The sequence below is a fragment of the Danio rerio genome, chromosome 20 (assembly GCF_049306965.1).
Source record: "Danio rerio strain Tuebingen ecotype United States chromosome 20, GRCz12tu, whole genome shotgun sequence".
In the NCBI taxonomy this organism is placed as follows: Eukaryota; Metazoa; Chordata; class Actinopteri; order Cypriniformes; family Danionidae; genus Danio; species Danio rerio.
In genome coordinates this window covers 8,222,681-8,248,878 of record NC_133195.1, presented here as the reverse complement: position 1 = coordinate 8,248,878, position 26,198 = coordinate 8,222,681, and the positions used below count along the sequence as shown (strand labels likewise).

The 26,198-nt window shown below is 36.1% G+C and overlaps 1 protein-coding gene across 5 annotated transcripts in view; it reads right to left on the bottom strand.

The window, feature by feature from the left end:
- The window catches only part of prkaa2 (protein kinase, AMP-activated, alpha 2 catalytic subunit), a 52,995-nt gene that overhangs the window by 23,430 nt on the left and 3,367 nt on the right, over positions 1-26,198 (bottom strand). For all 5 annotated transcript variants that reach the window (XR_012396363.1, XR_012396362.1, XR_012396361.1 and 2 more), the window contains exons 2-6: positions 18,443-18,584; positions 8,073-8,166; positions 5,304-5,448; positions 3,344-3,431; positions 2,875-3,099 (exon numbers count right to left, since the gene is read on the bottom strand). Coding sequence is in view for 1 of the 5 variants with exons in the window: in XM_695739.10 (XP_700831.4) it covers positions 2,875-3,099; positions 3,344-3,431; positions 5,304-5,448; positions 8,073-8,166; positions 18,443-18,584 (694 nt within the window). In the remaining 4 variants the exon portion in view is untranslated. The remainder of the gene's footprint in view (positions 1-2,874; positions 3,100-3,343; positions 3,432-5,303; positions 5,449-8,072; positions 8,167-18,442; positions 18,585-26,198) is intronic.

Genomic DNA, 26,198 nt, shown 5'->3' with positions numbered 1-26,198 from the left:
GCAGAAACTCCAGGCTGGTTTGATCCCCTCCCTTGGAGATTCATCAGCCTATAGCGATCGCTGATTAGCTCATTTACTAGAAGGTGGGGCTTTTTTCACCATGTTAAACATTACAGTTTTCCCCATTCAAAACTATAAAAGTGAAACGTCTTGTGTACTCCATAGTCATATTAGGAATCATCAAAAAAATAAATAAATCAAACAACAACTATGTCTCATACTATGCCATCCAAACCATGCCTAGGCCTGTTTCCCGGATCTTTTGAGAAGTGGGCGTGCTCTGAATCTGGCTCAGGTGCGGTTCACTTGGCCAGCCCTGGCCTGGTTGGGTTAGAGTTGTATCACTTGAGCTCAGGCACGGTACGCTCGTAGTGTTTGAGAGACTGTTCATATGTATTTATGAATCATTCTTACTCTTCAATGAACACAAACTGTTGTAGATTATTAGAGACACAAACGCCTTACTGCACCACAGCTGCACAGAGGTTACTATGTCAGTATAGGTGACCATAGGTTGAGGTGGACACCCATGCCATGTGGAGTCTCACAAGGCTCGCTTCTGGCACCTTTCCTGTTCAACCTTTACATGCTCCCTCTGAGCCAAATAATGAGAAAGAACCAAATCTCCTACCACAGCTATGCTGATGACACTCAGATCTACTTGGCCTTACTGTCTAATGACTACAGCCCCATTGACACCCTTTGCAAATGCATTGATGAAATTAACAACTGGATGTACAGAGAAAACTGAAGTCATTGCGTTTAGGAAAAGATATGAGGTTCTCAAGGTGAATGCGTACCTTGGCTCTAAAGGTCAAACAACAAAAAATAAAATGAAGAATCTTGGTGTGATTCTGGAGTCACATCTGAGCTTCAATCCTCATGTCAAAACAGTAAGTAAATCAGCATACTATCATCTCAAAAACATTGAGAATTAGATGCTTTGTTTCCAGTGAAGACTTAGAAAAACTTGTTCATGCTTTTATCAGCAGCAGGGTGGATTACTGTAACGGCCTTCTCACTGGCCTTCCCAAAAAGACAGTCAGACAGTTGCAGTTCATCCAGAATGCTGCGGCCAGGATTTGACCAGCACCAGAAAATCAGAGCACATCACGCCTATCCTCAGGTCTTTACACCCAGTTTCATTCAGAATAGATTTTAAAGTATTATTACTTGTCTATAAACCACTAAATGGCCTAGGGCCTCAATACATTACAGATTTGCTCACTGAATACAAACTTAACAGATCACTCAGATCTTTAGGATCATTTAAACAAAAAATTCCAAGAATTCAGTCAAAGCGAGGTAAATCGGCTTTCAGCTACTACGCCCCTCGCTGCTGGAATCAGCTTCCAGAAATGATCAGATGTGCTCCAACATTAGGTACATTTAAATCGAGACTGAAAACACATTTGTTTAGCTGTGCCTTTACTGAATGAGCACTGTGCCATGTCTGACAGATCGCACTATTATGTCTTTCTTTTCTTTTTCGTTCTTTTATAACCTGTTTTAACACATCTTAACCTGTTTTTATATTATTATTTTTTTTTTTTCTCATACGTGTTTAAAAGTTTATGTAAAGTAGTTTGAATTGTCACTGTGTATGAAATGTGCTACATAAATAAACTTGCCTTACCTTGCCTAAACATTCTAATCATAGAAAATCTGCAGAAACTCAAGGCTGGTCGAAGCCCTTAACTTGGTGATTCGTCAGTCTATTCAGCGATCGCTGATTGGCTCCTGTACTAGTAGGTGAGGCTTCATTCACCAAATTGACCATTACACTTCTCCCCGTTCAAAACTATACAAGTGACACGTCTTGTGTATTCTATGGTATCTGATTCACATTAAGTTGCATAACGTTATTTTTTAAATGTTCTGATAAACACCCAGATTTTTAGACAATGTATTAACTGATTTAAATTAATTACTAGTTATTATTATTGTTTAATTAGTTTAATCAATTTAAATAAAGTATATTTAATTATTAACCTTCTGAAATATTATAACTTTGGTTCATAATATCAAACTGGTTCATTCCGCTGTGGTGACCCCTGATTAATAAAGGGACTAAGCTCAAAATAAATTAATGAATGGTTAATAACATCCTACTGATTTTTAAAATGAAGATATTTTTTAACTAATGTAGAAAAGCATAACGATGAATAAAAATAATTTACTATTGGCAGTATTAGGTAAGAGTTTGGATCAAAAATTCTGAAAAACTTGGTATTTGCACAAAAGTATAAAACTTTTATGCTATTTAAAAAAGTAAGCAACTAAAATATGTTCAATAAAAATGTAATTAAGCAAACAAACAAAAAATCATCAAGTTTTATAACTGAAGTTTAGCTATGGCTTGGTTTAGCTAATGTTTGACAGTTCAATAATAGTAGCATGACGACAGCAAGAAGGTCGCTGGTTTGAGCTTCGGCTGGGTCAGTTGGCATATCTATGTGGAGTTTGCATGTTCTCCTCATGTTTGCGTGGGTTTCCTTTGGGTGCTCTGTTTTACCCCACAGTCCAAAGACATGTAGGCTATAGGTGAATTGGGTAAGCTAAACTCTCCGTAATGTATGTGTGTGAATGAGAGTGTATGGGTATTTCCCAGTGAAAGGTTGCAGCTTGAAGGGCATCAGCTGAGTAAAACATATGCTAGATAAGTTGGTGGATCATTCCGCTGTGGCGATCCTTATTAATTAAGGAACTAAGCAGAAAAGAAAATGAATGGTGTAAAAATATTCTTGATTAAAGAACATCCTTACATCATATTTCTCACACAATAAATGTTAACAACATGGCCAGTGAGTGTATATCATACTGTATATCACTGGCAGTGAGTACAAGTTATGAAGTGTGCTGGCCATTATGAACCTGATGTCTTTGATAGTAGCTCTCTTCAGCGGGTCCACCTGCAGCATGAGCATCAGCAGACTGGCCACAGAGCGGTTGAGGTATTCGGGGATGTAGAAAACCCCTCCACGGATCTTTTTGAAGAGAGTGGGCACGTGTTCATCATCAAACGGCAGCGTCCCGCAAAGCAGTGCATAGAGAATAACACCACAGCTCCAGATGTCCACCTCTGGACCAGCATACAGCCTGAAACACAGCACAACACTGAGTCTGAATGAGACCCAAGAGTGGTCCTACATAAAAAATGGATGCAAGCCTGATATAATATTTATGTGGATGGAGTCCATACAGTAAATCACACAGCATGCTTTGATAGATTGCTGTCAACTATTGGAATGAAGTGTGTCATTGTTATCATTGTCCTGGTCCAGAATTGTAAATATCATAAATGGTATGATTGTTAAATAAAATTGATTTGATGACCTTTTACCTTCCGGATATGACCTCTGGTGCGGCGTAGTTTGGTGATCCGCAGCTTGTCCTGAGGAACTCTCCGTCTGACATCATGTTTGACAGACCTGTCGTACACAGCAATACTTAACACTGATGATTTGACTGGCCAAGTCAAGAAAATAAAACTGAATTTGTACCATGGCATTATAAATTATAGTGGAATATATAGAAGGATAATACATATGTATAAAAAAGAAAAAAAAAAGCTTGCATCTCAGCCTGCCTGTCGGACATTTCACACTGAATGAAAGATCATCATCTTCAGCTTAACCTTGCGAAAACGAAAATGCTTGAAGTTTCTGCCAACCCGACTCTGCACCATGACCAGATGGATGGGGCAACCATTACTGCATCCAAAATGGTGAAAAGCCTTGGAGTAACGATTGATGACCAACTAAACTTCTCTGACCACATTTCTAGAACTGCTCGATCGTGCAGATTCGCACTCTACAACATCAGAAAGATCCAACCCTTCTTATCTGAACATGCAGCTCAACTCCTTGTTCAAGCTCTTGTTCTCTCCAGAGTGGATTACTGCAACTCTCTACTAGCGGGGCTTACAGCAAACTCTATCAAACCTCTTCAGCTGCACCAGAACGCAGCAGCACCAATGGTCTTTAATGAACCTAAACGAGCACATGTCACTCCGCTACTCACCCGTTTGCACTGGCTGCCAGTTGCTGCTCACATCAAATTCAAAGCTCTGATGTTTGCCTACAAAGCAACCTCTGGCTTTGCTCATTCTTATCTGCTCTTACTTCTGCAGATCTATGTGCCCTCCAGAAACTTGCGTTCAGTGAATGAAGAAATCACTTTCCCGAACTCTCGCATTCAGTCTGTCCAGTTGGTGGAATGAACTCCCTAACTGCATCAGAACGGCAGAGTCACTTGCTGTATTCAAGAAACGACCAAAAACTCAACTATTTAGTCTCCACTTCACTTCCTAATCTGCAATTGCCTCTCTAGCTATACCACTAACTGTAAAAAATAAAATAAAATACTTACATTACGAATGCTTTCCTTCTTAGACTTTACACACCTGAAACTTGCCTACAGCACTTATTCATTGTTGCTCTTATAGTTGTGTAAATTGCTTCCTTGTCCTCATTTGTAAGTCGCTTTGGATAAAAGCGTCTGCTAAATGACTAAATGTAAATATATATATATATATATATATATATATATATATATATATATATATATATATATATATATATATATATATATATATATGCTGCTGTGCCGTCAAGCCAATAAATGCACAGCAGATTATGATTTCAAGGATCGATAGCTCTGTCCTTCAAGACACACGCAGCGATCTTAGATCAGTTCATCCAGACATTTTATCTAATACGTAAACTTGTTTGAACAACCAAATTAGCCAGAGATCAGTTATCAAGATGAACAGATCCAGGATCGGTCAAATTATCTTAGAAAATTTGAGCGAAGTAAGAAGAACAGACCCCAGGCCTCATACAAAGTAAATGAGTGGACGTGGGGCAATACTGCAGCTGGTTGCTTGGCAACAGTCCCTCGCCATCTGCACAACATTAGCTGTTTTTATGTGGCTGTATGAGTGTGTGTATGTTGTATTCCTTATTTTCTGTAGCAAAACCAGTGAATCTTGACCTTGTTAGAGTTTTTTTGGACCCCATGTGTAAAATAGCTTATAAATCACACAGAATGATGTATTTTGAAAATGTAAAAATGCTAATTGTTACCTGTGAGTGCTGATTTAGGGGTGGGTTGGAGTAGGAAAAATATATAGTATAAAGATGTCTGTATAGTATAAAAATCATAATGTCTATCGGAAATCCCCAGAAAGACTGGTGTGTGTGTGTGTGTGTGTGTGTGTGTGTGTGTGTGTGTGTGTGTGTGTGTGTGTGTGTGTGTGTGTGTGTGTGTGTGTGTATTTGTGTGTGTGTGGGTGTGTGTACCAAAGTCAGCGATCTTGGCATTCATGTTGCCATCCAGCAGCACATTCTCTGGCTTGAGGTCTCTGTGCACCACCATGTGTCTGTGGCAGTAATCCACAGCTGAGATGATCTGCTGGAACAGACGCCTGGCCTCGGCATCCTCCACCTGAACATCACAGACATATGGCAGATTCTCTTTTAAAACATTGACATTTCTAAAAACAAGTATCATTGGAGAGCTCTATGATTAGTTTGTGTGTGTGTGTGTGTGTGTGCGTGTGTGTGTGTGTGTGTGTGTGTGTGTGTGTGTGTGTGTGTGTGTGTGAAATGAGGCATGAACACACTGCAAAAAAAATCTTAATTAGAGCTTTTATCTTGTTTCTAGTCCAATTATATACAAATTCTATTCAAGTCAAATCAAGAAGCATTTTCTAAACAAGCACAAAATAGTGTCTTCTTTTCAGAAATAATACATTAATGTTAAGTGAGTTTTTCCTTAGGGTAAATAAACAGCCTATGAGGTAAGAAAAATACCCTTGTTTTGGCTTTGACATTATTTTGCTTAATTCCCTGGCAGATTATTATGCGTGTTTTAAGTAAAATCACACTTAATTTTGATGTATTTTTTGCTTGTCTATAAACTAGACTAGAAACAAGACAAAAACATTAACAAAATGCAGTTGTTGCAGTGCTTGAACAAGTAGTTTAAGCACAATGTTTAATATTTCTAAAATAATTTTTGTGGTAAAGAAGGAGCAGAGCCAAAAGGCAAAGCTCTCGATTTACTGGTCAATCTACGTTCCTACTCTCACCTATGGTCATAAGCTTTGGGTCATGACCAAATAGATAAGATCTCAGATACAAGTGGCCGAGACAGGGTGGCAGGACGCACCCTTATGGATAGGGTGAGGAGCTCAGATTAGAGCCGATGCTCCTCCACATTAAGAGAAGTCCACTGAGGTGGCTCGAGCATCTGTTTTGGATGCCTCCTGGACGACTACCTAGGGAGGTGTTCCAAGCATGTCCCACCGGGATGAGGCCTTGAGAAAGAACCATGACATGCAGTAAGGACTATGTCTCTCGGCTGGCCTGGGAAAGCCTCATGAGCTGGAGAAAGTGTCTGGGGAGAGGGAAGTCTGGGCTTCTTTCCTAAGACTCCGGCCCCCGCGACCCAGCCCCGGATAAGCGGTAAATATATATATATTTTTTGGATATATTTGGAATATGATACCAAAGGCACACTTATTTCAATCATAATTATAATATTAGCATCCCAGTAAAATTGTTTTGAATTATTTGTTCATTTTTATAAATTATATTTCTATCTATCTCTCTGTAATGGTGATTACACTTCTTTTTTTTTTTTTACAGTATTATGTAGTACTTATAAAGTATTGTATAAATGCATAATTATTTTTTACAAATACATTCAATACATATATAATGATGATCAAATGAGGATAAATAATAGGATTATTAAATAACAGATTTTTTGACATTAGTCAAAGCCCAATTATCTTAATGATTATTAATTAAATTAATTAATAATTAAATTAATTATATATTTAAACAATTATCATTTAATGATCTTAATTTTATTCATATTTATTCCAATACCCTTTGTTCCAATCGAATATTTACTGTAATAGAAAAAGCTTGGTGACAATGCACTGAAAACAAAACCTAAAAAACAAAACTTCAGAAATTCTCTAAATTAAATAAAGCACACACATTTTTCACAGTTTCTGCAGGTTTCAAATTTAAGACTTTTTAAAGATTTTTTAATGAAATTTCATACTCACAAAGGGGCTTAACGCTAAGACATCTTTGTAAGCAAAAACTATAAAACATAAATTTTATTCTAAAGAAGATAATAAGACCACAGAGCTAATAAATAAACTTTTGTTAAAAGTTTTATTGAGATGTATTGCAGGTGATTGGATGGGTCTGCTCGACTGGGTAACTTCACATGGACCTATTAAAAATTATTCAAGACCTACAACACAATATTTTCGCATATTTAAGACTTTTTAAGAACTAAAACTTAAATTTTTGATATTCAAGACCTTTTAAGATGTTTTAAGACCCCTCTGAGACCCTGATTTCAATCATCATTATAATCAATATAGTTTCTAGTATTCTAGTAAAATTGTTTTGATTTTTTTATAGATTTTTATTAATGGCATCACTAAATCTGTAATAATTATTACACTATTTTTACAGTAATGTGTATTACTTATAAATCATTGTACAAATGTATAATCATGTTTACAAATGCTTTCAATACATATAATGATGCTCAAATGTTGATAAATAATATCAATAATAACACTTACAGACACTTACGATCAAAATTGTTAAAGTTGCAGATAAATTAAAGATACTAAAAATAGAACGCCTGTGATCGAATGTCACCGCAGTCAGCTGTGTGTTTGTGCGTTCAAACTAAACATGTCCTGCAACATGAACCGTCTGCCAGCGCTATTGTGGGCAGCCTATATTAGCACAAAGACAGACCCTGGCCCTTGCCATTACAGCTTCACTAGATCGCTGTGGTTTGGAGAAGGTTAATCCAAGCTCAAATACAGACCAGAGCCACAAAAACATGTCTATAATGTTATTACAAGACAGAGTAATGCAAAAGTCATGTTCCTCTTATAGAATATGCTGAATATCTCATTGATTGTGACATTAGGTTGATTTCCAGAGACAAATCAGAAACGGCATGAGAAAGTCAATCGCATTTATATGATTGTAAGTGCTGGTAGGGTCTTAAAACATGATTCTTACCCTCCCATGCTTGCAAATATAATCAAAGAGTTCGCCTCCGGACACGTACTCCATGACCATGAAAAAGTCTGTGGGAGTGCTGATCACCTGATACCTGCAAAAAAACAAACCCAGCAGCTTCAATACTAATGCTTTAAGCATACAAAAACACACAACTCAGTAAGAAGTATGTTTTAAAATAATATAATATAATATAATATAATATAATATAATATAATATAATATAATATAATATAATATAATATAATATAATATAATATAACACAATATAATATAGTGTTATATAATATGATATAATATAATGTAATATAATATAATATAATATAATATAATATAATATAATATAATATAATATAATATAACACAATATAATATAGTGTTATATAATATGATATAATATAATGTAATATAATATAATATAATACAATATTATAATATAATATAATATAATATAAAATAGTGTTATATAATATGATATAATATAATGTAATATAATATAATATAATACAATATTATAATATAATATAATATAATATAATATAATATAATATAATATTAAATAATATAATATAATATAAGACAATATAATAAAATCAGCGCAGTAGGCAGTGCTGTTGCCTCACAGCAAGAAGGTCGCTGGTTCGAGCCTCGGCTGAGTAAGCTGAAGTTATTGTGTGGAGTTTGCATGTATTCCCTGCGTTTGCGTGAGTTTCCTCCTGGTGTTCCAGTTTACCCCACAGACATCCGAAGACATGCGGTACAGGTGAACTGGGTAGGCTAAATTGCCCATAGTGCATATATGTGTGCGAAAGAGTGTGTATAGATGTTTCCCAGTCATGGGTTGTGGCTGGAAGGGTATCCGTTGCGTAAAACATATGCTGGATAAGTTGGCTGTTAGTTCCGCTTTGGCCATCCCAGATTATAAAGAGACTAAGCCGAAAAGAAAATGAATGAATGAATAATATAATATATTATAATATAATATAATATAATATAATATAATATAATATAATATAATATAATATATTATAATATAATATAATATAATATAATATAATCTAATATAATATAATATAATATAATATAATATAAAATAATATAATATAATATAATACAATATAATATAATATAATATAATATAATATAATATAATATAATATAATATAATATAATAAAATATAATATAATATAATATAATATAACATAATATAATATAATTCTTTATTATTCTCTATTAATAGTTCTTTATTAAAACAAGTTTAAATTTATATGATTATAATTAAATAATTGTATTTTTATTCATATTTGCTCCAATATCCTTTGTTAGAAAATAATTTGTTAGAAAATAATAAACAAATAAACTTTTTATTTATTATTTTTTCAAATAAACTTATTTTATTTTAAAGAGCACCTATTTTAACCCTTTATTTAAGATAAGTTTTTTTTGTGTCTCCAGAATGTGTCTGTAAAGTTTCATCTCACTTTGCCCACCAGATTATTTACCTTTCAGAACATTGGTATGTTTAGCTCTGGACACATTGTAGTTGTTTTTGTTGCCTGTGCCTTTAATGCAAATAAGCTAGTTCTCCCTGCCCACCTATTTGATGCATTTGTTGTGGAGTTAATTCAAGCCTTTCTGCAATGATGATTCAAACACAATGTTGTTACAAAGTTTACCCACACGAGATTTTTACTGTCTTTATTACAAACATGCACTGTTTTAGAAACCTTTTAAACTTAAAACTAATTCTTGATAGATCACAAAGAGCTGAACATATCTTTTAACCCCAGTTGCTTTGTGCATGCTTCAACGCTCAGACTTGCACGCTCAGGCAACCACGGTTCCTCTGCGAATGATGTCATTTACAATCGCCACCTGTGGCCGCTTGCATGAAAGTCGGTAAACCTTCGGTAATGTAACTTAAGGGTGTCCCTGAGGCAGAAAAATCTCTGATTTAACGGATTTCTTGTCTGTCACCCTTACTCAAGTGCCTTTTTTCAGTGTTTCACTGTAGTTTCTAGCAACATACGGCGACAGGCGCCACGTAAACGATTTGTTACATAAACAGATCGTAACGAACCACGAATGCTTGCCTTACAACAGCTCTGAAGTAATGTTACACATCATCTGTGTTGCTTCCTTCCGTTAAGTGAGTTGAGACGTTCCCTTATTTAGTCGATCTCGACATTATGTTTGGAGGACCTATAACACTGGGCTGGGATCATGTAGAGACTGTTGAAGCTGCGCTTCAACTGTGATTTCATATAGATGCACTTCTGCGCAGACGTGCTGCCTCATCAAGAATAGTAATGAAGAATAGTTTTCCCAAGTCGTTCAAGAATCATTGCTGTAAGTCCATAATGTGTAGCTGTTAGTTGTAATACCACAACTCATTGAAAGGTTTAAAATAAAAACTTAAATTCAAATTTGCCTGGTGTTTTTTTTAATTTTTTTTATTTATTATTATTATTTTTTATTATATTTATAACTGTGGGAGAATACCTTGTGTTTCTATTTCGACCTGATAGTTGATATAAATATGTAATAAGCTTTGCAAATAAGCTTTGCTGGTATGAATGTATAGCCTGCTTTGGTGAATTTACATCAAAGCATATAATCACATTAGGGGTGTCAAAATTAAATGTTTCTTCTGTGCACCGCGATGCAGACGCGGACAATTCGGTATCGATTCAGTAATAATTATAACCGGTTATTATGTACTGACGTCATTTATCTCCTATGCGCTCTGTCGCGAGGGAGGTGAGCGCGAGTATTTACAACACTCAGACAACTCAGGGCCGGCCCGTGGCATATGCACCATGGGCAAATGCTAAGGGCGCTGTACATCCAGTGGGGCGCCAGAAATGAGCGCGCTTCAGTTGGTTTTGTTTGGTTTTGTTATAGACTGCAATAAGTCAAAAAACTCTTACCCTAAAAAGATCTAAAGTGTGTTTCCTACAGAAAGACAAAGCTGGTGATGTTTCACAGCTGTCTTTCTTTTTCTTTGCTCTACATTACGAGCACTGCTCCGTTTAAGCCCTCGCAGTCTGCGTTTACTTTAGCTGGCAGAGCTCGCGCTGAGAGGAGCTCTCAGTAAGGGACCGTCGGAAAAGTGCTTATTTTTTTTTTGTTTTTTGTTTTTTTTCGTTTTTCTGCTCCGCTCAGCACGAGGTCTCCCTGTTGCAAGGGCTTAAGTGGGTGTGTTTGTGTGTGTGTGTGCGCGTGTGTGTGTTTGTTTGCTTGATGCTTTCTATGTTTGTGAATGTGTTTGAATGAGAGACAGTGTGGTGATGTGTGTCTGTGTGTTTATACAGACAGCATGTTATAGCCTCCCCCCTAAAATATAACACTGTATATGGAAAGCATCGTCAATGCACCGTGATGCACCGAGATATCGAATTGAACCGAATCGATGGCATGATAATCATAACCGAACCGAACCATGAGACCAGTATAGGTTCACACCTCTAAATCACATGATAAATATATTAACTGCTTTTCGGAGGGTGGGGGGGGGTCTGTCATGGTGTACAACTTAAGTACTTAGAATTATTTGACAACGTTGTCACTGTCGAAACGAACTGGAAGCTTACTTTTGGATTATTTGTGTTGCTTTCAAGTGACGTAACAATTGCATAGGATGTGTGGGTGCCTGAGCATGCAAGCTCGAGAGCGCAGGCCTGAAGATGCAAGCGCAACTCTGCAGCCAGAGCCTTCTCATTTATTCACCCTACACTTGTTCAAAACCTATTTGAGATTCTTCTGTTGGACACAAAATATGATATTCCAAAGAATGCTGGTTGCTACAATCTATTGACTATCGAAGTATTCCTTTCCAACTATGGAGGTGAATGGGTGCCAGCGACCAGCATTTTTCAATATATATATTAATTAGTGTTTAATAAAATAAAAAATCTCATAAACCACATGAGGGAGAAATGATGAGATAGTTTTCATTCCTGTACGTGTTTTGTCTTTGGATGACAAAACAGATGAGCATCAGGGTTTTACAATAAGCTACAGTTACAGTTCTCAGAAGCAGAAATGTTGATGAAGGTCAGAACTGTTGATCATTTGTTCAGGGACACCTGTTGGCAGCCTGCTGTGTTTTGTTGGCCCTGTTTATATTCAACAGAAGAGCCCTTATAGAGACTGACAGTCTGTCAAACAGCATACAAGAACGAATACAAGACCTGTGTTACACAGAGGGGTTCAAAATGGACAATAATAAAAGTATTCCTGGTATAATTTTTAAATACAAACACAATAAAACACAACAATTTACTCAGCAGATTTGTATATACAGTTAAAGTCAGAATTAATAGCCCCCCTAAATTATTAGCCTCCTGTTTATTTTTTCCCCAAAATCTGTTTAACGGAGAGATTTTTTTGACATATTTCTCAACATAATAGTTTTAATCAGCCCGGGCTCATTGTGGAAACGTAGCCCCGCGGACGTTTCTGCGGACCGCGATTTACGTCCCGGGAGGTACGTATTCGATCGTTTTTTGTTTTCGTGGATCCGCGAGAGGCCGCTGTGCGCGCTTTTTCGCGTCTCGGGTGCCTCTCGGGAGCGCGCGCCTTTCGCGCCCACGCAGTTCTCGCGCGAAAAGCTGCCGGATCGGAAGACTCAGCCGCCCTCCTCTTCCTCCTCCTTCCCTAAACCCGAGCGACGGTTCGCAAAAGCAGTCCAGAAATAGAAAAAAAAAAAAGCAAAAGCCCTCGTCTTCGATTTCGACCACGTTTTTGGATACCGCCGCATTCTCGCCCTTATTTTTCAGATTCCGTTTTTCGTCTTACCTGATTTCCGGAACCGCTGTTCCCCGGACTCGATCCCGGTCGTCGTCCCCAGGGCCGGCTCCTCCTCCTCCGGGGCCTCTGCTCCGCCGACGCAACGCTGTGAGCTAAGCAGACAAACTGGTTGCATCGGGAAAGCCCTCCACTCGGAGGCGAGCCGTCAGCCGGTGAGCGTAAAGAGGAGGGGCGGAGCGGCGCCACAGTGCCACGCAGCGTTCGCTCAAAAAAAACTAAACGCTAAATCGCAGTCTCCAGAAACGTCCGCGGGGCTATGTTTTTCAGAATGAGCTTGGGTTGGTTTTAATAACTCATTTCTAATAAATTATTAATTTTATCTTTCCCATGATGACAGTAAATAATATATGACTAGATATTTTCAAGACACCTCTATACAGCTTAAAGTGATATTTAAAGGCTTAACTAGGTAAATTAGGTTAACTAGGCAGGTAAGGGTAATTAGGCAAGTCATTGTATAACGTTGATTTGTTCTGTAGACTATCAAAATAAATATAGCTTAAAGAGGGTAATAATGTTGAACTTAAAATGGTTTTAAAAATTAAAAAGAGCTGTTAGTCTAGCCGAAATAAAACAAATAAGATAAAAAAATATTATCAGACATAATTTGAAAATGTCATCGCTTTATTATACCATTTGGGAAATTGTAGAGAAAAAAATTAAAAGGGGGGCTCATAATTCTGACTTCAGCTGTATATAAAATAAAGGCAGGCTTATTATTATTCCAAACTTTTAACCAGTAATGTGTTAATCCTAATAACACCAGATTGATTTCAATCGTTTTAGCAGCTTAATTTCAATCTGTGTTTGTTTTGATCCAGGTCTCTAGGCTCTGCTGGAGAACATAATTGCTAAACCAGCGTTCAGCAGTCACTAAACTAGACCAGCATGGAAATATATGCAGATCAAAGCTGGTCTTTTCAGCAGGGCTCATTAAAATCAATTATCAAACCACAAAACATCTGTCCCGTCACCATCAATCACATCAGATGTATTTGAAGTATTTGCCCACAAAATTAAGTTGTCAAATGCTTTTTTTTATTAGCAAAGTCAAAGCTCTCAAAAGCTGACACACGTGGAGTACATGGTGTCAATGTGTGTAATGATCCTTGTAACACTCCTAAAGTTTTCAGAGCACCATATTAAAATCTCCCCCCAAAAAAGGACCTCAAAGGAATAAAGCGTCTTAAAATCTATAAGAAGCTTAAGTATTCAGTTAACCCAGTTAAATAGTAAAAAGAAGTAAAATAATAATCATTTTGCTTCCAATCATGGTGGATAATCAGCTAAAATATGCACACACATACAGTTGGAATGGAAATTAGAGAATGCCCTACAATTTTCTAAATTTTGATCACTGCTTGGCCCTATTTTAAGTTATTCTAAAATGACTAAAAGTAACCTCTGGCTCACTGGAAACAAAACTTCATTCATTTTCTTTTGGGCTTAGTCCCTTTATTAATCCAGGGTCGCCACAGCGGAATGAACCGCCAACTTATCCAGCACCTGTTTTACGCAGCGGATGCCCTTCCAGCCGCAATCTATCACTGGAAAACATTCACACACATACATTACAGACCATTTAGGCTATCCAATTCACCTATACCACATGTCTTTGGACTTTTGGGGGAAACCAGAGCACCCGGAGGAAACCCACAAGAACACGGGGAGAATATGCAAACTCCACACAACAATACCAACTGACCCAATCGAGGCTCAAACCAGAGACTTTCTTGCTGTGAGGTGAACGTGCTACCCACTGCATGCACCACCGTGTCGCCCAGCATCAGACTACTTTTTTTGCAAATTATAAGTTGTATAACGCATTTCAGAAGACCACTAGAGGGCGCTGTTTACATTAATGTGAATCTGAAATATTCACAACTGACTTACTAAGTAATCACATGTTACCTAGGGGTTGTTTTTCAAAATATGTTCATAAGTGATCTTGCGTCCTCGTGTATCATCAACCACCATAAGGTTAGTTCCAATAATCAGGACCACAAAAATGGAAGATTCGTGAACAAACCCGGATGCTTTCTTGATATCGAGGATGCGTCAATGCATACTTGAGCGCAGTACTCGCTGTAGAAGTCCCAGAACTTATTGTGGCTGAATAAAGTAGGTGGGAAGCACAGCGTTCCCACAGCAATATAATTATTGAAAAAGAGATCATTGTATGAAAGCTGCAATGTTTAAAAAAAAATTTGTTAAAAATGTGTTATGGCCACGTGACCATCAGGAAGAACGCAACATCTCATTTCTCACAGGACACATTCTTTGTTTTCAGTGTCTACTGACTTGGTAACTTGGCAAGTCTGTTAACTGAGTGCTTGGAATTAAGAATCAGCCAGGGTGTGCTTTGTAAATATACAGTTGAAACCAGAAGTTTACATACACTCTAAAAGAAGGGAACATAACTATTTTTTTTTTTTTTTAATGTCTGATGGTAAATCAAACTAAACGTTTACTGTTTTAGGTCTGTTAGGATTACCTAAATGATTTACATTTGCTAAATCCCAGAATAATGAGAGAATTTATATTTGAAAATGTATTAATTTCTATACAATCAAAAGTTTACATACATTTCCTTGGTATTTTTTTTTTTTAGCTTTGCTTTTAAACTATAATTTTGGTCAAATGTTTTGGGTACCCTTCCACAAGCTTCTCACAATAGATTGAAAGAATTTTGCCCCATTGCTCCTGACAGAATTGCTGTAACTAAGTTAGATTTGTTGGCTGTCTTGCTCCCACAAGCTTTTTCAACTCTGCCCACAAATTTTCTATAGGATTAGGTCAGGGCTTTGTGATGGCCACTCCAAAATATTTACTCTGTTGTCCGTAAAGCACATTTTGACTAATTTGGCAGTATGCATAGAGTCATGGTCTGTTTGGAAGACCTATTTGTTGCCACGTTTTAATTTCCTGGCTGATGTCTTGAGATGTTGCTTCAGTATATGCATAATGTTCTTTCTTCATGAGGCCATCTATGTTGTGAAGTGGACCTCCTGCAGCAAAACAGCCCTACAACATGATTCTGCCGCCCCCATACTTCACAGTTGGGATGGTGTACCTAGGCTTGTAAGCTTTCCCCTTTGTCCTCCAAATGTAACACTGGTCATTATGGCCAAACAATTCAATCTTATTTCCATCAGACCACAGGACATGTCTCCAAACATTTGTCTTTTCCCCAGTGTAATTTAGCAAAATGTAATCTGGCTGTTTATTGTTGATTCTGGCTTGTTGATTTTCCCATGTCACACAATGAAGCAGTGTGTTTGAGGTTTTCCTTAAATACTATTCTATAACTACTATTCATCTGAGCCTTTTCAGAGGCATAATAATCGTATTGTTCGTAAACTTAAACCTCTAATTTAAGCCCTCGGTTTACCCTTACTGCAGTATTGTACTGGGTTTAGTTCAGTCACAGCAGCCTGTCATGTACTGTTTGTGTTCGGTTGACTAAATCACGCATGCATAGTATTATTGGTTCACTGATTCTCAAATCTTATCTTAGTGTGCTGTGCTAATAACAGAATAACACACATAATATATATATATATATATATATATATATATATATATATATATATATATATATAGTCAGAGGGGGATATTAGGCATTTTAAAAATTAACTAGTTTTAAAAAGTAAAATTATTAATTTTGATTTGATGAACTACCTCAACAGGTGCACTGGTTAAAAAATGAAGAAGATCTGGTTTCAAAATTGATTAGTTCAAGATCGCAAAGACTAATACAGAAATAAACGTATTTAATATTTAATACGGCAGTCATGTCCAGCCGTAGTTTTTGTTGCAGGACCAACAGTGAGGATTGACTGGAGGAGGACCATCTTGATCTGGCCAGTGGCATTAGGATTACAAACTCTGAGGTGCCGTACGAGACAAACACTTGACAGCAAGGAGTAAATAGATTTTCTTCCAAAAGGCAAAAACAGTAGTACTTATATGTATTATGTATTAAATACATTTACATAGACAAAAATGAAGGATGTTTTAGCTATAATTGTAGTTTGTTTCAGTTAGTTTTGTATGTACACAATATAGTTTCAGTTAGTTCTAGTTTTTTTTTTTTTTTTACTCTTGTTTTTATTTTTATTTCAGCTAAGGAAAATTATTCAAAACTCTTATTTTCATTTTCTCGTTTGTTTTCGTTAACTATAATAACCTTGTCCTGTAGGGGGCAATCCTGTTTAGATCCAATCTCAATTGCATACCTGAACCAGCTAATCAAGCTCTAACTAGCATAATAGAAACTTCCTGGCAGATGTGTTGAAGCATGTTAAAGCTAAACTCAGCCCTCCAGGACTGAATCTGACCGAAAACCATGCGAGTGTTTTCTTTATAATTTTTTTTAGGGTTTTTTGATCTTTAATTTGGAGGTTGATTAGTGGAGGTTACAGTGGAGGTTACAGACAGGAATGTGTGGGGAGCAGAGAATAGGGGAAGGGTCGGCAAAGGACCTGGAGCACTTAACTACTAGGCTATTGTCGCTGACTAAGCAAGTGTTTTCTAAAAAGACACATTAATACAACCCAAGCTTATTCTGGAAACGTAGCCCCGCGGACGTTTCTGGAGACCGCGATTTACGTGGCCAAAGGTACGTACGGTCGCGTTTATTTTTTTTTTCGAGCGAACGCTGCGAGGTGGTGTGGCGCTGCTCCGCTCCTCCTCTTCGGGCTCGTCGGCCGACGGCTCGCCTCCGAGTGGAGGGCTTTCCCTTTGCAACCAGTTTGTCCGCTTAGCTCACAGCATTGCGTCGGCTGACGGAGGAGGAGGAGGAGCCGGCCGTGGGGACGACGACCGGGATCGAGTCCGGGGAACAGCGGTTCCAGAAATCATGTAAGATGAAAAACGGAATCTGAAAAATAAGGGCGAGAACGCGGCGGGATCAGAAAACGCGGTCGAAATCGAAGACGTTTGCTTTTTTTTTTCTGAAAGGCTTTTGCAAACCTTCGCTCGGGTTTAGGGAAGAAGGAGGAGGAGGAGGAGGAAGAGGAGGGGTGGCCGATCCGGCGGCTTTTCGCGCAAGAACGGCGCGGGCGCGAACAGCACTCGCGAAATAAAAAAAAACGCGATATCAAAAAAAACGCTCGAATACGTACCTCTCGGGACGTATCTCATGGTCCACAGAAACGTCCGCGGGGCTACGTTTCCACAATGAGCCCGGGTTGCAACAATACATAGTTTAATCTTGATTTTATAATGCTTTTAACACTTTTGTAGAATCGTGCTTCACCAGGCTTAAGCTTGTCTTATCACAAAATGTTTTGTGGTTTATACTTGTTCTTGTGCAAAGAACTGCATGAGAAATACTATTTTTTATTTGTCAGTAATATGTCCTTGTACTTTATATATCCTTAGTGTAAAAAGGAGCAAACGCTGTTGGTGTCATACTGCACCATAGCATTTATTTTAGCTAGAAACTGCAGTCAAACTTGTTGAAGTGTTTTTTTTTTTTTTTTAACAAAAATGATCTCCACTTTGAAATGATTCTCAGTAAATGTGGATGTGTTTTAATGAGCGTTTCACTCACAGCTTGATGATGTGTGGATGTCTGAAGAGCTTAAGGTTCTGAATCTCTCGTTTGATTTTGCCCACAACATCGAGACTTCGGATCTTCTGTCTGTTGAGGATCTTCACAGCAACTTTATGGCCTGTTAGCTGATGCTCTCCAACTGTTAACCAAACACACACACACACACACACATATCAATGAAGACTCAGCTGAAACACCATCACCAGCAGTTCGATATCGTAAACACAGCTGATGAAAGATTTTTTTTTTATTCCAAAGAAAGCAAGCACTGGTGCAGCAGGCTGACGACCTCCAACACAAACCTTCTAAGAAAACAAAGAACCAGAGGAGATTTTCATTTCAGGTCTGAGCTTTCCATTCAAACAAACAAAACCTGATCTACTCTGAGTTTGGGCACTATCCACTAGCCTAAGACAATTGCTTACATAGTATTGGATACTGCTCACCTTCGAGCAGATATTATGAAAACATATACACAAATTTGTTCGCTTAGATATATTATCAGTCCTGCGAATGTTATTATAACAACCGAGATAACATATTTCAACACAATGTTAAAAGACTTGTCCACATACTTAAGATCTTTCATAATCTTGTATTGTGTCTTTCTTCTCTTGATGTTTTTTTTTTTTTTTTTTTTTTTTGTAAAGACTGTAAATACATTCTGACCTGCATTCATTTTTCTCTGGAAGCACTCTTATTTCATTGATAAAATACAGTTAAAAAAATATTGCAGCTATAACATTACTTTTATTATTGTTATTCATTCATCCTTTTTTTTTCGGCTTAATCCCTTTATTAATCAGGGGTCGCCATATTGAATTATGTCAGAAATTGTTATATTTTATGGATGCATTGGCTAATTGTTATGAAAGTCAGTGGTATGTGCCTTTGCAACACAATCCCACGGCAATTCATAACTTTTTCATTTAGTGGCTAATTCGGAAAAATTCGTACGATCTAATTCGTACATTTTAGTACGATTTGCGTATCCCCCAATGACGGTTGGGTTTAGGGGTGGGGTTAGGTGCCACGCCTCCTTTTTAAAATCGTACATTTTCTTACGACTGAACTCGTACGAATTCATACAAATTAGCCACTAAACTGCCAAAACGTAAAATACTTACGTTTTCTCGTGAGATTAGGCTGGTCTTTGAGACTGTGCCCTGAAAGTGCTCAGTTTCGTCACACCGCCACCTTTTGGCCAAATGTTATAATGATATTTCTAAAAATCCTAATAACTTTTGACTAATTTTGCCTATTGTTATGAAACTTGTCTTGATACATTCCTTGGGTTGTCCTGACAACATCAATACCAATTATGTCTTGATTAACTGAAGATCCTTTCTGCCATCTAGCTTTAAGTAAAGTTGAAAACTTATTTTTTCAAACTCCTCATCGTAGGGTTGGGCGATGTGCATCGTACGGTGTCTAATGTGAAACATCGCTATAGACGAAGCCATTGTTTTCATAGGAGAGGCGGATGGGAGGGTTGGGGGGGAGGGAAGAAGGCAGATGGAGGGTCATTGATAAATAGCAATTAATTCATAATGAATTAATTAATTGTAGCCTACCGTTTACACTACCTGACTCACATGGTCTTTGCTTTAACCATAACCAAACCAATAAAGTTACACACTAATTACCACCTGTCAATCTTTTTTTTTCCGCGGGACTCTGGCATGAATAGGCGGTAATCTGTGTCGTTCCAATGGCTTTTCCCACAGCTGGTGGAGGACACTTCGCTTGGAGTTCACTGTAATTTGTATTGTGATTAATAACTTCCTTATTTTATTATTATTATTATGAGGAAATAATAACAAGTAAAGATGCTAGGGCTCGACCGTTTTGGTCGCATATGTGCCCAGTATTTTATCTATACGACCTTAAAATATATTTGGAAGCATTTGGGCGAGTGCATATATTTTTACTGTTTTCACTGCAAATCCTTACAGCGTGCGCGGATTTAGGAGACATTTATGCAGAATGCATCTTTGCACCTAAAAACGCCAAACGCAGCACTCAGGAACAGATTAAAACAGTTGTAATGTGAACTTGCTGAAGTAAAAAAAGCCCACAATGCTTGCCCCACCTTTGTGCTCTTCTTATTGGCCCACTGCTCTAGAACTGAACGTGAATGATTGGTAAATATCAGTTGTCGATCACTCAATCAATGCCTTCTGCCTTCAGATGACAGGAGCTACAACCGGGAAAATGACTGACAACAACAATAATAATACTGATAATTACAAGTACTATAGTATTACATTAGTAATTTTCTGTAGTAGTAGTTACTACTACTACAGAAAATTACTAATGTTATAAACACTACAGCAGCTACTACAGCCACAACAACGACTACTACTTCGAATACAACGTCAAGTATAACTAATACTACAACGACAACTACTACTATTGATACTACTACAACATCTACTACAACTGATACTACTACACCAACATTTACCACTACTACTAGTCATACTACTACAACATCTACATCGAAAATATCTTAAAACCAAACTTAATGTGATCTAGACTCGACATTGACTAAACTACGTCAGTTTGAACCACCCTCTGGATAAAATTGACAAACAATTAAATTCTATCAATAGAAATTATACTTATATTTTAAAAATTATACTATATTTATTAACTAATTTAAACAACTTCCGTTCCACCATCTTGAATTAGTTTGACAATTTCCACCAAATTTGGATCAGAACATGCTGCCAAAAAGTTCTAGAAATTTTCCAGTTGCTCTGTAGCCTGTTGCCGTGCTAGTTTATAATCTGGCTGCTGGGCTGCTTGGCCCCGATAATTGCTGCTTGCAGCTACATTTATTATTATTTTTTTTAATTATTACTACAACTACTACTGCTACTATTATTATTATTATTATTATAGGATGATAAGTTTTTTACAGAGTACTGTATTTTTTTCTGGGTTCTTTGAACAACATTTAAATTAACAACATTTATTTGAAATAAAAAATGTAACATAAAAATATAAAATACAATTACATTTATAAAAAGAGGCTTAAGACTTAAAACTTGTTATTTACATCTAGCACAAAGTACTTAAACCTTGCTATTTACATGCAACATACATTACTACAAGGTTAGGTTTAGGGTTATTGTGTGTAATTATGCACAATTTATTGTTATTACTATAGTAAGTACATATAATATGCATCAATGACTACTATAAAAACATTTACTCTGAACTACATGGATGAAAGGTCTGCAGAGCTGCACCAAGAGCAAAGCCTCTATTTAAAGTCACTAGCAAACAAATGTGCTACCCCTCAGGATAGTTTGACACCCTAGTATAGGCTGGAGACTGTTTAAGCTAAATTCATTAAGCACAGCAGTGTTGTAAAGCTTTTGCTCCTTTGACAGAAATTAAACCGTTTATGTCAGTGTTTTGAGGATTAAGGTTGATTATCGGTTGGCTCGCAAGCATTTCTCTGAAAAGTCACATCACATGAATGTGCTTATAGCCCAGTCATGAGATCTCATGTGGGACCTAACAAGGCTGTTAGATTTCTTGCCTTGATACATCTCTTTAGACTCTACCCAAGGTCATTCGCTCTGCTTGTCATTGATGAAGGCAATCTGTTCAAACATTTTTGTCAATGTTAGACTTTGACTCCAAAATTAAAAAGCAAGTTGCTCAACTAGACAGAAGCTAATCCTTAAATAGGTTCTAACTTCCATTTTTCTGCTTAGCTTATAATACTGTTATATATATATATATATATATATATATATATATATATATATATAGATAGATAGATAGATAGATAGATAGATAGATAGATAGATAGATAGATAGATAGATAGATAGATAGATAGATAGATAGATAGATAGATAGATAGATAGATAGATTGATTGATTGATTGATTACATTCCCCCCGCCATGTCTTTATAATATGAGCATTTATTTTACCCCAGTATATTCAATGGAGCTTCTGCGCTAACCTGCTGATTTTGACCGGTGCGTGCGAGTAAACAGCTTTTTGTCTCGTTTTACGCTTGAGCAACTAAATGAATGCCAAAGTCTGTTTAACTGATTGTATTTTGATTACATTACAACATCGATGGTGTAAAAGGAATCATATAAAATGGGAAAAACTGACAATTAGAGGTCACCAGAAGTTTATCAGCGTGGGAAGAACACTAGCTCGGCATATACAGTACCCTATTATTAGACCACTTGTTTATTTTTTCCCCAATTTCTGTTTAACATAGAGAACATTTAACACATTTCTAAACATAAGTTTTAATAACTCATTTCTGATAACTGATTTATTTTATCTTTGCCATGATGACAGTAAATAATATTTAACTAGATATTTTTCAAGACGATTCTATACAGCTTAAAGTGACATTTAAAGGTTTAACTAGGTTAATTAGGTTAACTAGGCAGATTAGGGTTTATGCAAGTTATTGTATAACAGGGGTTTGTTCTGTAAATTATCAAGAAAAAATATAGCTAAAGGGGCTAATAATTTTGTCCCTAAAATGGTGTTTAAAAATATTAAAAACTGCTTTTAATCAAGCCAAAATAAAACAAGTAAGACTTTCTCTAGAAGAAAAATTATTATCAGACATACTGTGAAAATGTCCTTTCTGTTAAACATCATTTGGGAAATATTTAAAAAGAAGAAAAAAAAGTCAAAGGGGGGCTAATAATTCTGACTACAACTGTATATGTGTTAATTAACAGTCTGCATTTTCGTGATTCGTAAGTTGTTGTTTTTTTCTGTTTATTTAGGGCTGTGAATTGGTGGCAATTAATTGCTCTGTCGACTTTTGATGTTGAAAAATTCAACTGAGCAATTTAACAATGCCATTTTATTAGTATAAACCATATATTATATAAGAAATAGTATGAGCTGTGAGTATAGAGAAAAGCATACTTTATCAAACCAGCCAAGACAACATACCACTTCAAACTATTACAAATGTCAATAAAAGTCAAACTTTTCAACATCAAACGTTTGCTGGAGGTCACCATAATGCAATTAAATAGAATAAATACATGGAAAACTTGATTTACGAATGTTTCTTAAAGTGTGTTTGCTAATAAAGTTTGTTTTTTTATAACTTTTGGTTTATTAGAGATAACTCAGAGACAGTTTTGCAAAAGACAGGACACAGTGTTCTCATTCATTTCTGTTTTCTTTAATATTTTGATAATATTTACAAAGTACCATATTTAAATGCAAATTTATTAGCCAAATACTAAAAAAAAATTAGAACTTTATATGAACAATATAAAGCAAAGCACTAATAAAAAAAGCCATTAAACACAATTTTTTTTTTTAACTTTAAACTGTCAAGATCAGGTAATCTCACAAGGCCCCTACCCTTTCTTAGTATGCATACTAACAAATATATTTATTTGTCTGACTTATATTTTGTTTTGCACACCCCTGGCCCTTTTTCCCTTTTTTTCTTTTGTATTTTTCTGTACTTTGTTCTTTAAGCATTAATTTAAAAGTATATATATATATATATATATATATATATATATATATATATATATATATATATATATATATATATATATATAAATTTTGGTTTCCTGTTTTCCTAAGTGACTGTTTTTGAAATGTTACTGGAATTTAAGGCACACATGACACAAGTGCGCTCTTATACCTCCAATGCCAAAGCCACAGAACCTTCTCTTAATAATATTATAATCTATGGCATCAATGTATCTATAGCAGTTGAATGTGTCATGCCATCTACGTTTAAATATATATGGCTAAATCTGTTGAAGAATCCTGTGGCTAAAGGCCATGTGTTCTGCAGAGTTTAACTCCAATCCTACTTAAATACACTTGAACATGCTAAACAAGGTCTTCAGGATTACTAACTTACACACAAGGCAAGATGGAGCTGAATTGTACAGGAGGTTCACCCACAGGAGGAGGATTGAACATCCCTGAGCTGAGGTAAAATTAGCAGGCTAACTGGTTAGCTTGTGAGCTAACTTAACAACAGAAGCATACATTTAAATAGAACCACAATTTGATTATTTAAAACTAAACAACTTTGGAAAGGCATGTTTAAATACAGTATTATTATATAATACTTACATCACTGCATAACTATAGCAGAACTATTTTTCAAGACACAATACAAAACCCATTCCTATTTCCCACATTCTTTATTTACTGCATTATTGTCTTTTTTTTAAATAATCATCTTCAATAACCATAATAGTTATTGTACAGTAATAAAGGTGGCAGGGTTCAACGCTCAGGATTTTTTCTACTGGCCCGATTAGACCAGTGGTTTAAATTTTTACCTGCCCTGCTAATATTTTTACTGCCTCTTCCAAAAAAATAAATAAATAAATAAATAAAATGTTTAGCTATTATTAGCTATTTCTTAGCCTCAAATAAAAAAAAAAAAAAGATTTTGTGAATAAAATTTAGTATTTAATAATAATAATAATAATCATAATAATAATAATAATAATAATAATAATAAATGTATAATGAGCAAAATTCAAAGTGTTTTGTAAACAAAAGTAGCAGTGCAGGTATTTTATTGCAAAACAAAAGATGGCTGACCTGCCAAACTGACGGCCAACTGTACGAAACATCACTTCATTTTTTTGGTCGTGATGTACCCTCATAAATGTCTGCTTCCAAGACGTTAGAAACAAATGTTTTCCTTTAGCATCATCACTTGATGTTGCCGTCATGTTGCTGTCTCTTCGCTGTACAGGTTGTTATGAAAAAAATAACGTGCTCACAACATACATTCAGATAAGAGGAACCAAGAAGGTAGCATTCGAAGGCTTAAAAACACAAACAGTTTCTCGATTACAGGAATACAGGATACAGGAATGCCAAAATATAGCATCCACAAAAAGAATCAAAATAAAATACAGCAGGGTTCGACACAAAGGATTTTTTCTACTGGTCCAATTAAACCAGTGATTCAGATTTTTATTTGCCCTGCCAAAATTTTCACTGACCCCACCAAAGATAAAAAAGTTAATTGCTTTTTATTAGCCCCATACTTTAAATAATGTGTCACAAAATAATATTTGTGAATATAGAATTTTAATATTTGAAAAATGTTTATCAAATATTTAGCAGTAACATATAGCGGTATGAAAAATCTGCAGGTATTTTATTGCAAAACAAAAGGTGGCCGACTTAAAATTGACGGCAAACTATGCAAAACATTACTTCATTATTTTGTTGTGTAGTACCAATTTAAATGTTTTTTCAATGTTAGAAACAGACGTTTTCTTTTAGCCTCATAATTTGATGTTGCGGTCATGTTGTCGTCAAAAATTTTGTGACAAGGCAGCACTGCCCGATCAGGCTATGACGATTCTGCCTACTGTCACGAGCATCTCTCATGCTGGCCCCGGGCCATCGGGCAGTCCTACTTTTTTTTTTTTATCCCTAACTCTGTATTTTGTAAATACTACAAAATACTTTTACATGGGAGTATAACATTTCTTCGCAAACCTTCTATCAATAGGCATATTCGATCAATCCCTTCACCATTAGACTGACTTAGGGAAGTAAACTATGTTTAATAACAACTGCTTTTTTCTGAGCAAGTTTACGTCAGCCACTGTAGGGCTTATTTTAATGTTGTTTGTCTTATTTTCTTGGCATTTACATCAGTAATTCATCCAAAACTACTATTGTATGTGCAGTTTTCTCATTCCCCCAAGATTCTTTCAGTTCTTTTAACTGGAAGAGTCTTAATT